The sequence below is a fragment of the Trematomus bernacchii genome, unplaced genomic scaffold (assembly GCF_902827165.1).
Source record: "Trematomus bernacchii unplaced genomic scaffold, fTreBer1.1, whole genome shotgun sequence".
NCBI classification, from domain to species: Eukaryota; Metazoa; Chordata; class Actinopteri; order Perciformes; family Nototheniidae; genus Trematomus; species Trematomus bernacchii.
The window spans coordinates 1,026,979-1,042,353 of record NW_022987698.1 but is presented as its reverse complement, the minus strand read 5'-3'; the positions used below and the strand labels follow the sequence as shown (position 1 = coordinate 1,042,353).

Sequence of the window (15,375 nt, the reverse complement as noted above, 5' to 3'; positions counted from 1 at the left end):
ATACTTAAGGATTTATAAAAGAAAAGCATCAAATCAGCACGAAAACCAAATCTGAAGAAAGACAGAAGGAGGGAAAAGAAGACTGAGTCTCAAATCCTAGAAAGACTGGGTAGATGTCACAGGTAGGCAGCAACTAAAAGTGTTTTCTTTCGTCATGTCATAATAAGGATTATATTTAGCATCTTCACTGTTAGTTTTAGCTAGTGACAAGAGGAACTTGTGCAATAATAGTACAGATGTTGTATAGACCTGCTTGGGCTGTATAGTTTCAGATTTGAAGTCTCCACTTCCTGATGCTTGTATTTCCCTTATCCTGAAAAGGCCCTGCATGTAAGGGTCAGGTCAGTTTCCTACTCAGGGTATTAGTCTGCCTCTCTATAATACATATGGGCATAAATAATTCATGTTGCTGGCTCTCAAACCTACCTGACCAAAGTATTCCCCACTTAATGGTAATTCATCGAGGTCTGCAGAGAAAACACCGCGCTCCGCTTCAGTACAGCTATAAAACTTTAATATAGTGGTGATAGTTTTATCTTTTTTCATTTAAAAGAAACGTTGCATACCGTACTTCAAAGCAGCTACAAAGTTAAGATGGTTGAAGCATACAGTATGTGTCCTGCATATTGATGCGTTTGAATACTGTATCTTTGCGTGTTTCCCAGTACACATGTGTACAGTGTATCTGTGCCAGTATACAGTATCTATTAGAAACAGCTTCCAATAATTAATTGCTTCTGGGTTTACATTACAACTGAGGTCAGTGCAAGAATGCCAAGAGCAGATAGCTGTAATTGATTCACACGTTTATTATGTGCAGATTAGGCCCGCTGCCAAGGATGTGCCACTGGAAGAGCACTGAGAACTTGGACAAAGCTAGATAGATTTCTAATACTGCTGTTGAGAGCTGCATTTTGAAAAACATACCCTCACTGTCACTCGACACCGGCATCATTCACTGTGCTTGGGTTTGGTTAACATGAGGTGAATTAGCCAGTGATTAACCTGGCTGACTCAACGGTTATGAACAGGAAACAGATAATCATTTGATCTGTGCAAGAAAATCCAAGATAATGAGGTGAGTTTGTAAATGCAGTATTTATGAGCATTGAATATTCAAGTTTTCAGTGAAGTCAATCAAGATGACCCTTGTCCCTCTTAAGCTCCACCCTCTCATTTCCTACACTTCTCATACTGCAGGTGAGGTGTCTGAGCATGTCTGTTTTGACTCAAATATTACCCTGGTCCCAGTATCCCCCCCTAAAGCCCTAAGTAATAAAACCTCAAACACTTCAACAGATTTACCTGTGCCAAGTCTCTGATTGCAGAAAAATGTGTCGACTGCGGAACATTTCTGTGAGGTACTTTATGATGTCATGTTACCTGGACAGAGGCTGTTAGGCAGATATTTAGTCTAAAGGACTACTTTAACATCTTGGAAATATTCTTATTATTATCCTACTGTGCTGTTTTTAGCCTTATTCTAAGCTAAGCTAACTGTATTCTGGCTGTAGCTTCATATCTGTACAGACTTGACAGATGTTAATTCCATGTTAATAAGCAAAGTAATACTGTTCAACCAAACATTTGGAAGTCATCATCAAGCCTTCATTAAAGCCCTCAAACTCTTGCTGATTTCACAGAGGGACAGCCTCGTGGATTTGCGTGTCAATGTCAAAAACCGAACTGATTTCAAACAAATTGCATAAGCCAGTATGAACCAAAATGCCAAAGGCCACATTGTCCCTGTTGAATCTGTAGTGGGGAATTAACATCTGTCAGAAACCGCGGGATCTGTTCTGCGGAGGACTAGAAATCTCCATGATTTGCAAAAGGGCCTCCACCATGTCCCCAAGCAGAATATCTCCACATCAGGCCTGAAGCTGCCTCTAAAGCTTCTGTATGACACTTTAAAAACCTTACTGAGGAGTTTGAATAATGAAAAAGGGCAATAAATACTTAGCTCATTAATATTCAGCCTAACACTTGTGCAGATTATGAAAGTGAAAATGTCTTTGATTAGCTCATGGAAGCTTTAGCTCAAACAGAGTCTAAATAGAAATTATTCTTGGAAAAATGCAACAACAAAATTATGCTTGACATGGGGATGTGCAACATTTAGTCTCTTATGGTCGTGTTGAAGGACTTTAAAACAACGATCTTAGTTTATAATGACTCTACCATCTGTCTGTTGAACTGCGAATTAGTAAAACTCATTATCTTCTGCAGTTCTGAGTGGTGACCTCAGGGTACATCGGCTGCAGTAGGAGTCACGCAAAACCCAGTGGAATCAAACTCTTCTCATTCATACACCACTTCGACTCAAACAATAGATACACACATATACACAAACAGACTTAAGAGAACTTCATAACATCTCAATAAAGATAACTAGCAGAGGACCCGGGGCTGAACACTAACCTTTAAAAGAGGTCATCAGGAAAAGATGGTTGCCATTATAAGTTACTTTATATTTTGAGCTAATAAGAAACCATGCAGATAAGTGTGCCAATTACCCAGTGAGGAATGTAAAATTGTAGAACGTAAAAAGAGGATAATCTTCTATTTTTGACTTTCCAAGCTGTGCGTTTATTTGTCAGCTTAAAACTCAAAGAGAACCGTTCGAAACAGTTAACATTATATGTTTCCATGGTAACACAGTGACACTTTCCCAACTGTCACAAACTGTATACAGAGTTCCAGTAGTGCAGCTGGTCACGGGTCCATCAAAAATGAATCCAGCAAATCACTGGTTGCTTGATCATCCGGTCTCTCCCTTTCCAAATGTGTTTTTCTAGACCTTTGAGCATATTCCCAATAGAAACCATTAGCATTCAGCTTTGAAGTCTTGAATGGTGGGTCCCTCAAGTGACACCAACTCCAGCTTGTCCATCATCTCTACTTTCAGTGTAGAAATCTGGGCTTGAACCCCCTCTCACGTTCAGATGAAGAGACTGGTAGAGCCAACCACACATTCAAAATAATGATGTTTTATCTATGAGTTTCAGTGGGCCCCCTCTCACCATCAAGCCCTCTCTTTACATCTTCAATTACCAACAATACACGTACTGGGTAATATGCATTGTTCAGAGAATAATGACGACACTAGATCCAATGTATATATTATTTTCCCTCAGTCGTATTTTCCCTTAGATTATAAGAGCTTTAGTATTTATTGTTAAGCCACTAAAATCAGCCACTGTACAGTATCTCACCAAATACCACTATATGCATGTACAATGATTATAAAAGATTAACAGATTATCATGTTATCAAAATGAACATGTCATATCTAGGTCAGCATATAGTTCTTATCTTAAGTAAAAACAATACGTAAGTCTCTGCTATGGAATAGATTTAAATGAATCAGCGCTTAAGGGCTGTGCCAAAGAGTACACACATTAATCATGTTAAATAACCTTCGATATATATTATTGTAAACAAATGAACCATGGTAGAGGCAATGTTTATTTACTTAAACTGCGTGAAAATAAAACATAAACACAATTGTCTGGTATTCAATATATCATTTGGAACATTTTCAGGACATTATTGTTTTATATGGCATGATGTATATGTCATTAAGCTTCTTTTTTTAGATCGCATTAGAGCTGAAACTCTATATAAATTAATCGATTAATTGATAGTCAGAAAATTGCCAGCTATTCTTCATATAATAGGTTGTTCTCTCAGTCTTCTAGAATAATACATTATTTACATTTTAGGTTGTGGGCTAAGAAACTTTGGATAAGTTTAAAACCTCAGTATGGACTCTGGGAACTTTTTTTTTATAGAATCAACAATATAGTGATTAATGAAAAATAAAAGGTAGATTATTCAATAACACTTGTAATCATTCCGGCACTACTTCACATAGTGTTTGCTAGGTACAAAATGTATTATATTAAAAAAAAATTAGTACATTTAGATAGCCTCTGATATGTAGTATGGCAGTACGGCATAATTTAAGCAGACACATTTGTACACAATTGTACTTGATTAGACTATATTACTGAATAAATGTATTCTCCAAGACTGTTTATGTATCATACATTTTTCTCATGCCACTCAAATTCCTCTCATACAATCCAAGCAGGCACCCATACACACCCACACGTGAACTTGAGCTCGCTCACACCGCAAACACAAGCCATTTTTATGGCCTACACAAAAACAACGTCTCTATCTTCTTTTCTGTCTGTCACTCACCGGCCTTCCCCTCCTCCTTCTCGGACCTCATGTCCTCTCCGGCACAGGCTCCGCTCGACTCCACTGTCAACTGTGGTGTGAGCTCTCATAGCAGGTAAAAAAAAAAGGAAACACACACACGTACTGTATACGTACAGACCGGTGAACAAACTCAGAATGCACCGCCACAGCCGGCCGCTCCCAGCCTGTGAGGCTCCACCCAGACAGGTTACTAGGAAGTCGTCTCCTGGGAGCCACTCGGCTACATTTCCTGCTCCTTTAGTTTCTTTCGTTCCTCTCTATGTGCCTCTCTTTAGCTCCCACTTTCTATATACCTGTTTAGTGACACGCCCTGTGGCAGCCAGGACAACTTTCCCCCCACGCCCACTCCTGCTTTTCATCTTTTCCCCCCTTGTGTACAAACGTAAGTAGTAGGAGGGGGAGGGGAATACAAACTGCACCTCAGGCTTCAGGTAATGAACCAGGTGAGTCCATGGAGCTCTCACTCCACCTGATGGCCAACAGCTAGCAGAGGAAAGTGTGTGGAGTTACACTCTGCGACTCAACAGAGAGCAAAACAGCCCTCAGTGCGAGAGCTCTTTGCTCCCTCTGAGCCCACACTGCCTTTGTAGCCTACATGAGTTTACAATACTCACTTCCTGAATGTGAAAGTGTGTTTTGGCCAGAGGAGGTAGGAATGTAAACCCTATATAAAAACGCTCAAAGTGTCAACTTAAATATAAACGCCTCAAAAAATGGACCATGACAGCAGTGATGTGATATGAAGTTCATGCTTCTCACCAAACTGCTCTACACTCTCAGATTGGATTATTAATAAGAGCTGCCCTGTGTTATCTTTAACCCTGCAGGGATTTCTCCATGGACAGCTCTTCTGCCTGTCTGAGGAAGGACAGTCCGTGTCATGTGAGATGGGAACTCAGATGTGTGCAAAGTAAATAAGGTTAAGGCTGGTCCTGTTTGCCTGCCAGGGCTCTTTAGGCCTGAACCCTGAGGCAGGTGGTACGAGGAAAACAGATGGGCTGCAACTGAATTCATTCAGCCTGCAGAGCCGGGTTGGATATAATCTTATAATGGAATTTTTGGTTTATGAGCTCTTGAGCACCATACTGTAACTAGCATACTAAAGCACGAGTGCATGCATAAAGTGTGTGAGTTTTTGTGCAAGAGTTAAACCTCTGGCACTTGAAGACGTGACAGCAGTTCAGAGCAAGCATGCCATTTGTCCTGCCTGTCAGAGGCTGGCGCTCAGTGTTCAGCTCCATCCACAGATCACATGTGCTCTAACTAGATACTTGTCACATGAGGCAATGGATCTGTCCATCACAGGCTGACACCTGAAGGATTACTGCCAGGCTCGTTTCCCTCTGACGGATCAGAGCTGAGACAAAAGATTGAAATCTATCTCTCCTATCGTGCATACAATCAACTCCCAATTGAAGTGAATCTACATATTGAAGCTATATGTTTTTCTGTCTGGTCATCATTGTAGTATTACAGTTATAATATGAAATGGAGCCAAATTATTAGAACTTTTAGAAATGCTAATTACTCCCACTTATACTTGAGCATGTCTGATTAAAGCTGATTTGAACTTGTCTTAAGAGCTACAGCGTCTAAAATCAGATAAAAATTGGTATCAAATGTAGCACTTCATAATTCCAAGGTCACGTTGTAGCCCGCCTCTCAGCCACACTGAATTTTATTCACAGCGTTGCTTTTATCCTGACAGTTCTTTAGTCTGAAATGTTCCACCCCTCAGTGTCCTTATTCTCAGGCTTAACTCCCTGTATCACCATGTCATTAATTTGCTCACATTTAAGCCAGAAGAAATCCTTCTTTTTCTACCCTACACTGTATTGCTCCCGCTTCTCTCAGCTGCACGCGGTTGACCTGTCAGTCTGCATTATCAGTGCTGGGGAGCGTTGATAGAGAGCCGGGGCTGAGCGGTATTAAGATATTAGCTAGCCTTGAGAGAGAAGAAGGTGAAGTAAAAAAAAAAAGGTGGAGGGGGACTAAAAGCAGTTATGGGCACTGTGGGAAGAAGAGAATGAGCGACTGAGGTCAACGCTGTCAGCGCCGCCTATTGTTGGTGGAAATGACATGAGGCTTGTCTAATAGCCGCTGAGCAAGCGCTGTCGACTTCAGAGGGATAGATGGGATGAAGAGACTGGAGTTACAATTATTACAAGAATTACACTGCAGACACTCGGGTTTGGCATTGGTGTGAGGACAATGGAGAATAACAGTGGTGATTACGATGAGAGAAAGGAGTGAACAACAAAACAGTTGCGATCGATATACTTTATGATCAATACCTTTTTGCGGTGTGTAATATTACAGGCAGGCCAGTTTGATTACTCCACACGAGAGAGACCGAGAGAGACTATTACCCCGAGCCACACAGGCCTCTTTATAAAGAAATGTGTTGTCCAACTGATGGCGGTAATTGGAGAATATAACTGGCCTTGCTACAATGCTGTAATTTGAGTTAAAAACCGAGCTCTGGTGCAATAAGCTTCAATAAAGCTCTGTTCCGATTAAAGCAATCTGCAAAGTAAAGTGCTTTTCTGCGGCAAGTAGTCAATCCAGTCTTGTGCATCTGTGCTATGCATTGGGTGACACAACATGTTATTTAGCTGTGCGCTGTGAGTCACCAGGTACAGGGAGCTGTTATCTGATTGTTCTCACACGTTAAGCCTGCGCAGGCCTTTGCTCCAGTGTTAACCTCCCCAGTCAAGCTGACAGCTCTGTGTCTTTTAACTGCCACGATGAATCGCTGTGCACACTTCCTGCTGTCACCAAGGCAACACCTTGTATATTTGGAGCCTCACCGTACCTTTGCCTAGCGAGCAGTCCGGGGTGCCAAAGTCCATCAGGCTGGATATCTCTCTCGGGTAGCACATGTCCCTCACCACCGTCTTCTGTCTGTGGTGCATCGATGGATCTGCAGGGGGTAGAAATGAACATTTACACTCAGAACATCCGACCAATCAAATGTTTATTCTATCGTCAAAACGTCTTATTCATATTCTCACAGCCAGGTTGTTGTAATATGTTGGACTCATACTAATAGTGTGTGGGCAGGGCACAGCCGTGTAGCAGGCTTGTTGTATTAGATGATTCATTCTGACATGATGTCAATTCGACACGCACTCTTGAGCTTTCAAAGACGTTGCAAATATGAATCTGTCCTACAAATCACTGCATGTGTGGTCGGCATTTCAAAGCCATAATGAGGCAAACATTGTATTAGTAATGATCCAGGCTTGTTTCATTATTCAAAAATGCTTGTCCAACTCTTTTTCGTCCTTTTCATGATCAATGATTTTTTATATTTCATACATTTTCCCTTCTCTTTGTCTCTATTTTTCATCTATTTATGTGACTCTAATATACTCCACTGACCCTGTTTCTATACATGCAGCTAAAGACACTGACCAAGGACTTCTAAGAGCTCCAGTAACTGAGGTTCAACATTTCCTTTCCTCTCACTCAGTAATTTATTTGCAGAGTTCAAGAAGAACTGATCTGGTTAGAAATCATCAAGGTCCATTGTCCATTGCTTTTCCTCCACCTCATTTTCTAAAAGTTTCACCTCCATTTGTAACAAATGAAACGCTACAAAAAAACAACAAGGATTATTGGAGGCAACAATATCCTTGCTGTTCGGAAAATGATTTTGTAGAACAGATACCGTAGCATTACAACGAAAATGATTTCCTCCTGAAAAGGGCTACAGACGCCGCTATTGATCTGACCGATCTTCTAACCAAAGTAATTTCACAGCTGTTGTGAATCCCTCTAATGCTACACATGTTGGATTTCATGCCAGATGAAGGTGTGACAGCACCTACTGGTTAGAGCAAATCGGGCCAGGGGGTTACGTTTTGGGGCAAATGGCCCCTTCCTTCCCTACTTCTGGCATCCTTGCTCCAAACTCTCAACTGTACACCTCATCGTCACACGCTGCTGCTGCTGCTAATGAAACAAGTTGATTAGTTTAACCATGAACCTGTCCATGAGTGCAGCAATTTGCGTCTGGCTTCAGGTACCTTATGAGTAGTGCCATCTGCTCAACCACTTGATCTCATCTTCTCTCCTAATCTGCATATTTTGACAGTTTCATTTTCCTGACCGTATCATCAGTGACCTGCCACTCCCTACTCCCTCCTCCGTCCTCCTGACCTGTCAATAACTGTTAAGGTGTGAGGTGTTGACCTTTCCCTTCAGTGTTTAATATGGAGATTGGACAACGGGCAAGCTCATGCTCGGCCGCTCAAAGGCTGCTTTACTTAGCACCAACAATAATGAGAGAGAGAGAAAGAGAGGGAATGAAGCTGCTGGCAGGCAGACAAATAAACAGGCAATCTATGCTTGCTCTTATTTAAATGTGTTGATGCTTTGTGCATTTAAAAATAAAAACCTCAATACGTAAATGTATGGTAACCCAGCCTGGTTTGGGAAGGCAAATCTCATCACTTTTAAAAGAGCATCCTGTCAAATGAGAAAAATAAGCAAAGGATTTATTTGGATATTTGTCCATCATTTGATGAAAACACATCACCCCTGGTGACTTCTACAGAATGTAGTCATGTGAACTTTTCATTGGTTTCAATAACCTCCCATTCCCAAGGGGTCCATTGCATTTCAAGGGGAAAACACCCTGTCATTGTGTCAGTGTCCTTGCTGGAAAGCAAGTGAATGGCCAAAGAGAGGTATATCCTGAGGAGTGCGCAGTATATCTTCCAGCTCTTTTCTGCCTGGATAAACCTCTGCAGTCAGAGGTTAAACGTTATAGAAAGGCTGTGCAGGTCTATCTTTTATCTAACTGACCAACCAAAGCAGAAGAGGAGCACACACAACAGGACAATGATGCCAGTGCCAAAACAATGTCTGGCAGACGTTACCGCAGCATCCGGGCAAGGACAAGAAGATTCGGAGACAGTTTCTTCCCGCGGGCAGTGAGACTGTTAAAAAATGGAACTGTTGAAACAACTTCAAACATTCAACTGCTACTCAGTAGTATGTATCTAATACCTAATATATATATATCATTCCAATAACTTGTATATAGACTCATACTGCACTATTCCACATCATAACTTTATTTCATTTTTATAACTATTATTATTTTTGTATTGCTCTTGCTCTTATTGTTATTATGTTATGTTATTATGTTGCATTGTTGGAGAAGCCTGTGACATAAGATTTTCAACTGCATAATTACTCTGTAGCTATGTCAGATTGACAATAAAGAACCTTGAACCTTGAACCTTGGATTTTAGGCGTCTTTTAGAGATATTTATTATCTCAAAAGGCCTGTTCTCGGGTATTTTAATCAAATGCGAAGAGCTATAAAGGTGACCAAATAAAGCTTTTTTGCACTCAAAAGTAAGGTCAAAATGTTAATTTATTCATTTACATTATTGAAGGAAAAAAAAGGATTTGTGCTGACTGGTCCTGAAATACAGTGATATGTCCCATTCTGTTATATGGAAACATCTTTCAAAAATAAGGTGTTCACTTCGATCGATTAGTCCACCTTAAATGAAGACCTATTTTAAAGCATATATATTGACAGGTAGTAGCAGCTAGGGTGTATTAAAGTAATGATAGCCTAATTCACTGAAGTAGGGCCATATAGAAAATAAAACTAGGACACTTACAGTAAAGGTTAAATTGGTAACTTTTACAAAAAAAAAATGTTTTTATCATATTTGCTGAAAATGCCACTGAATCCCAAAAGAAGCAAGACAGATAATTATGAACATTTCATTCCTCTGCCTCTTCCTCCTCATTAAAACGCTGGCAAGGAAAACAACCAATCAGAACCGACGAGTCTCCGACAGTGTCAATAACAAACAAAAATATGTATCCAAAAACATTTTCTGCAAGGAAGTGGGCAACACAGTAACAGAATAGTGATTCATTACAATTAGGTGCAAACAGCCTTTTATTAGCAATTTGCAAATAAATTCTCCATCTCGAGATGTTTTCCCAATTACACACTGAATAAAGTATGCACAGATAGTGTCAAACATTATTATGTAAATGTCTCCCTTTTGATTACTGTATGTTTTTTCCTCAAAGGAGCAAAACAAGATATTTCATTTATAAATCGGATCTATTTGTCTGTGGCAAAAATATGCATTTCCATTTAATTTGGGCTGAAAAGTGTGCTTGCCAGCTATTTAATAAATAACAGAGACTTCCTTATAGACGACGAGGGAAAAACACAGCCCTGACAGCATCACCGGGGAAAATACTCACTAGATACTAATGAGAATATCCCGCGGGTGTGTGACTGCAGAAACACCCCTGGGTGTGGAAGAAAGTCAGAGAGGCTATCCAAACATCTGACACAACTTCCCTTCCTCGCCAACACTCAGCAGAGAGACGCAGACGACACCATGGAAAGAGGAGACAAACGCTCAGTGGGAGTTATAGCGGGTATTCAAGCAGAAATGCGAGGAAACTATCATTGGTTGTGCAGACAGCTCATCATTGCCCACCCTCAGCCAACCTTTAATTACACTGGCATTCAGTCTGTCATGCAGGCAGCAGACACACTCCTTCCTGTATCAGTCATCGCACCGGAAAAAGACGAGAACATCACCGTGATACTGTGGAGGCACAACACTGAGACGCAGTCCTGCTGAGTGCAATAACAAGGCTGCGTGTGTTGATTCTCTCTGAGACAAACATGTTTAGCTACCACTTACAATCATTTACAATGACTAAAAACATGCTGTAATCAGACTGTGTGTGTGTGTGTGTGTGTGTGTGTGTGTGTGTGTGTGTGTGTGTGTGTGTGTGTGTGTGTGTGTGTGTGTGCGTGTGTCAAAGAGCTAGCTTTGCGAGTTGATTGGCTTTTAGCAGACTTGAAGAACAAAAGGTTATGTAATGTTCTGTGTTCCCACTAAAAGGTTTTTGAGGAAAGGAGAGCTATCGTTTAGTGTTGATTGGGGGTTTGGTGCACATTAAAATAGAGCAATTCAAAGCTTCTACAATGGATTCTTAGGGAAATATTTAGCTTGTTGTATGTACTTAGAAAAGAGATATTAAAAACAGAAGTATCAGAACAAAAGTGGTGGTGAAAAGCTTGAGTAACACTGGTACAAAAAATATAAGAGTTGAGATGTTTTACAGGACAAATTATATAATTTCTTAATCAGAAAGTGTAAAGCCCTTAAGAATTTTACCCTTTTCTTTACTACACAGTAATTATTCCCCATTGTCATGACAATAGCCACAGTGTTTGAATGTCTATTATTTCTTGCTTTGAAATTGGCACAGCTTAATGTGTGAAGAATTTGAAACGCTATCTAAATTAAATTTCACAGCAGTGGCAACACTGAATACATTAACAATGCTAAATGATGTGATGCCTTTAATGATGCTTCTAAACTTTGGCGCACGACAAAGCCAAAAGAAACCCTGCGTGGTTACATAAGACAACAGGATGGAGTTTGGTTGCGATATTAAGTGTTTGAACAATGGCAAGGGAAACTCCTCATCCCTGACCCTGATGTTCACAGGTCTCTTCTGGTATTATCAGGCACACACACATGGAGCTCAGCCAAATCCCTGACATGCTGACAAGGCGCCCACAGCACAACGCATCTCCACTGGTTGGTATCACTAAAACAGATGGCAACGATAATTTTCTCCTTCAGCTAGATATCAAATCACAAAACTCAACAATTGTGTTAAACCAGAAAAACGACAAATTGAAGCTTCCATAAACACAGGCTGTGAATGTGTCAGACCACAGCATTGGAAAACTTTGTGTGAAAGTTGACTTAGTATTTAACACGCTGTTTAGACTGTAAGAAAAGCAACATGTCTCCCGTGGGAAATATTGCATATGCTATGTAGTATGGGAGGTCGAGCTGTCACATCTCTATTATACCACCCAAACATGCAGCCATAACACTGCAGCAAAATGCCCTCCCTCTGATACTTTCCTTTACCCGGAGCTGTACACTTCCTGTCTATTAATCTGTGCTTACAATCATACATGTCACAGGGAATCAATACTCGCAGTGCTCACAGAACATTAGGCCTGAACGGCTGCTCCAAGGCTGTGTGATCCATAGCCATTGGAGTTGTTGGCGTGCTGCCGTTAAAAGCAAAAGAGCAGCCAGCCCTGAGGAAAAACGTGCAGAGAAAAATAAGTCTGTTCAGGGACACAGCCATTACATCAATGATGAGGAATTGTTGTGGAAGATGAGTGTCCAGGGTCACCGGTGTTATGGCTGCACTCCACTCTGCGAGTATGTTGCATTTCTCTTGCATAAAGGATTTCAGTGTCAAAGGACGAAATAAAGGGAGTGTTATAAAAAGCAACATGTAAAGAGATGGAGTGTGCTGAGAGGCTCTCACTAACCTCCAGAAGTCCTGTTCAGTGTTTTTAAAAATGTAGCTGGAGAAGCTTGATTACTTGACTGAGAGATGGGCAATAGGAGAATATATTGTGTAATAAGATGTTTTTATGTAGCTATGGATAATAATAATAATAATCCATAATATCTCAAGATGTATGAGGGCATTGTGGCTTACAGTGGACCAGTTGAATGGCACTTTTCTAATCGATGTGATCAAGTTTAGTTTATATCACTCCTATAATTCACTGGATTAAAATAAAACACATATTTATATATGGTCATTTTATCCACAAGGGACTCTCAGACAACTGTTGTAGTGGTAAGAAGGACTGCAACTTATTTACATTTAACCACTTGGCAGATTCATTGGTCCAAAGCAACATACACACAAGGTAAACGTTAATCTTGTAAAAAGAAAAAAGCAAGGCAGGGCTATTTATATTTTCTTTTAACCTTTAATTTGACTTTAAAACAACTTGAAGCCTCCCTTTAATATCTTCATTTCTTATGTTACATTAAGAAAAACTCTGTTGTAGAGACAGAACTGCATCTGGCACATTTAAGAGCTGGTGAGAGTTTTTTTCTTTTTTTGGTGAACTGTATTTATGTTCCTTCAATATAATTATGTTACCATGACATACTGTATTTTATGTAAGTCTGTATTAATAGTAAATAGATTGCAAAGGATTGTTGATATTAAACATAAATGTGGAATGAGAAGAATCATGTAGAAGACCCTCACCTGTCTACGTAAATCTCAGTCAAAATAATTTTAACACAGTCCCTTAACTGTTTGTGCCATTTTCTTAATGTCTTTCATTTTTTGTAAAGCACTTTGAATTGCCTTGTGTTGAAAAGTGCTATATAAATAAACTTGCCTTGCCTTGCCTTTCTCAGTGGATTTTGCAAGATGTTATGACATTGGTATAAAATTGGTATAAAATTGTAATGTGAAAATGTTTATTCATATCACATGGTCCTAACAAGTCAATGCAACCATAATACAAATGTAATGATGCAAGAGGAAAATTGCAGAATAATAAGAGTATAAAAGTCTGTGCATGGAATTTCTTTTAAGGCTGATAGCTGAATAATTGGTAATTTTGGTCTTAGTCAAATAGGACATTTCTTGAATGCTAAGACTGATTATTAAGCAATGTATAAGCACATCTCTGGTATAAAATATTAAGATTAAATCAACTAATTAAGCAAAAGGCAGAACAACTAGAAAATTACTTTCTGTAGTCGAGGAAAGCTTTACATTGTTTATATTCAAGTAACCAGGGGAACCTTGAATCCCTTTAATCAATAGTTAAATGTCACATGCCAAATCTTCTCAAAACAATATAATAATGGTACAGAGCTCAACCCTGTGATTACACTGAGCTTTGTGGTGCTGAAACCAAAACAGCTGAAGGGCTCAAGCGAGCAGAACGCACCTCAGTTGATTATTCATAACCATGCCATCAGGAAAACAAGGTTAAGGTATGATGCACAACCTTGGCGTCACTATGGGAAGGTGTACGTAGCTACGGTAGTGATACATCCTCCCATATGACTGGTAGGATGATGTCGGTGGCTGGTGAATAATCACAGAGGGGCTGGTCTGCCAATAGGGAACAGTGAGGGACTACAGCTTAACGACGAGTGATCTGTGCAACACTATGTAAAAAATAAAAACGACATCATCCTTCAAGCTGGCTACTGTATATACGAAGACATGAGCCAGATGTAGGCATCAGGCATTTGTAATCATTATTGTGGCTCAACCAATGAAACATGTGGAATCCATTATGGCCTAGATATTAGATGTTTCTGTAACCCCAAAGGATTATCTACCACCGCCCCTACGCTAGTTAATCCAACACAGCCTCCTCGAGGAGAACCACAGTGAGCTCAAGGCTCGGTTGGACTGTGATGATGGAGAACAAATTCATAACTGCATGTGGGATTTCTTTTACCTTTAAATACTCAGTCAGCATATTGAGCATATATTGCCAAAGAAAAGTAAGATTAACATTAAATAGATGAAAAGAAAAATCAACAAAAATTCGGTTATTTCTATGCCATCTCTAAAATGCCATGAATGCTTCGAATTCCTCACACACTGACCAAATGTGTGTAGGTGCATGTGGACAAAAACACAATACACAGATATACACACTAAAACCCCTCTCACAGATAGATAGATAGATAGATACAGTAGATAGATATATACTCTATTGATCCCAATTTCGGAAATTATTTTGTTACAGAAGAAGCATCAGTGTGTTCAGACAAAAAATAAAAAATACTTAAAAAGTGGAACAGAAAATGTACAACTAAAAATGTAAAGTACAAATGTTATATAAAATATAAACAGTATTATTCGCACAGACACTTCAGAACTCATGGTGGATACTGAGGGTCACAGCTGGTCAGAGCAGGGACCGTCTGCCCTGCCGTAACCTACAGGCTTTGCCGGACCAGCAAAGCTACTCTAGATGAGGGCGGATTTAAACTGAAGATTAAGCAGAAAAATCTGCCTGGAAGAAATCCAGCACTGACACAACTAAAACAATTCCTCCAGCTCCTTGTGCCAAGGCCTTTCCTGCTTTTAGGCAAAGCTGTGATGAGGGCAGCAATGGGCCTGGCCTCGGCTCTTTAATATTGTCAGAGTGTGCGGGGGCATTTGGAAAATGTGAGACGTTCTGCTGACCTCTATCCCCTTATGGGCATGGGAATTGATTAACAGTCTTTTCACACATGCCAGTCCTGCCACGCCCGTCCCATCTGCCTC

General features: G+C 40.1%; 1 protein-coding gene across 2 annotated transcripts in view; it reads right to left on the bottom strand.

Annotated features, from left to right (window-relative positions):
* Positions 1 to 15,375, bottom strand: part of kaznb (kazrin, periplakin interacting protein b) — a 96,326-nt gene that overhangs the window by 15,893 nt on the left and 65,058 nt on the right. The window contains exon 4 of one of the 2 annotated variants that reach the window (XM_034139128.1): positions 7,046 to 7,153. In XM_034139128.1, the coding sequence (XP_033995019.1) occupies positions 7,046 to 7,153 (108 nt within the window). Of the gene's footprint in view, positions 1 to 4,209; positions 4,523 to 7,045; positions 7,154 to 15,375 lie in introns of those variants that run through there. The other variant, XM_034139129.1, reaches the window with a different exon arrangement.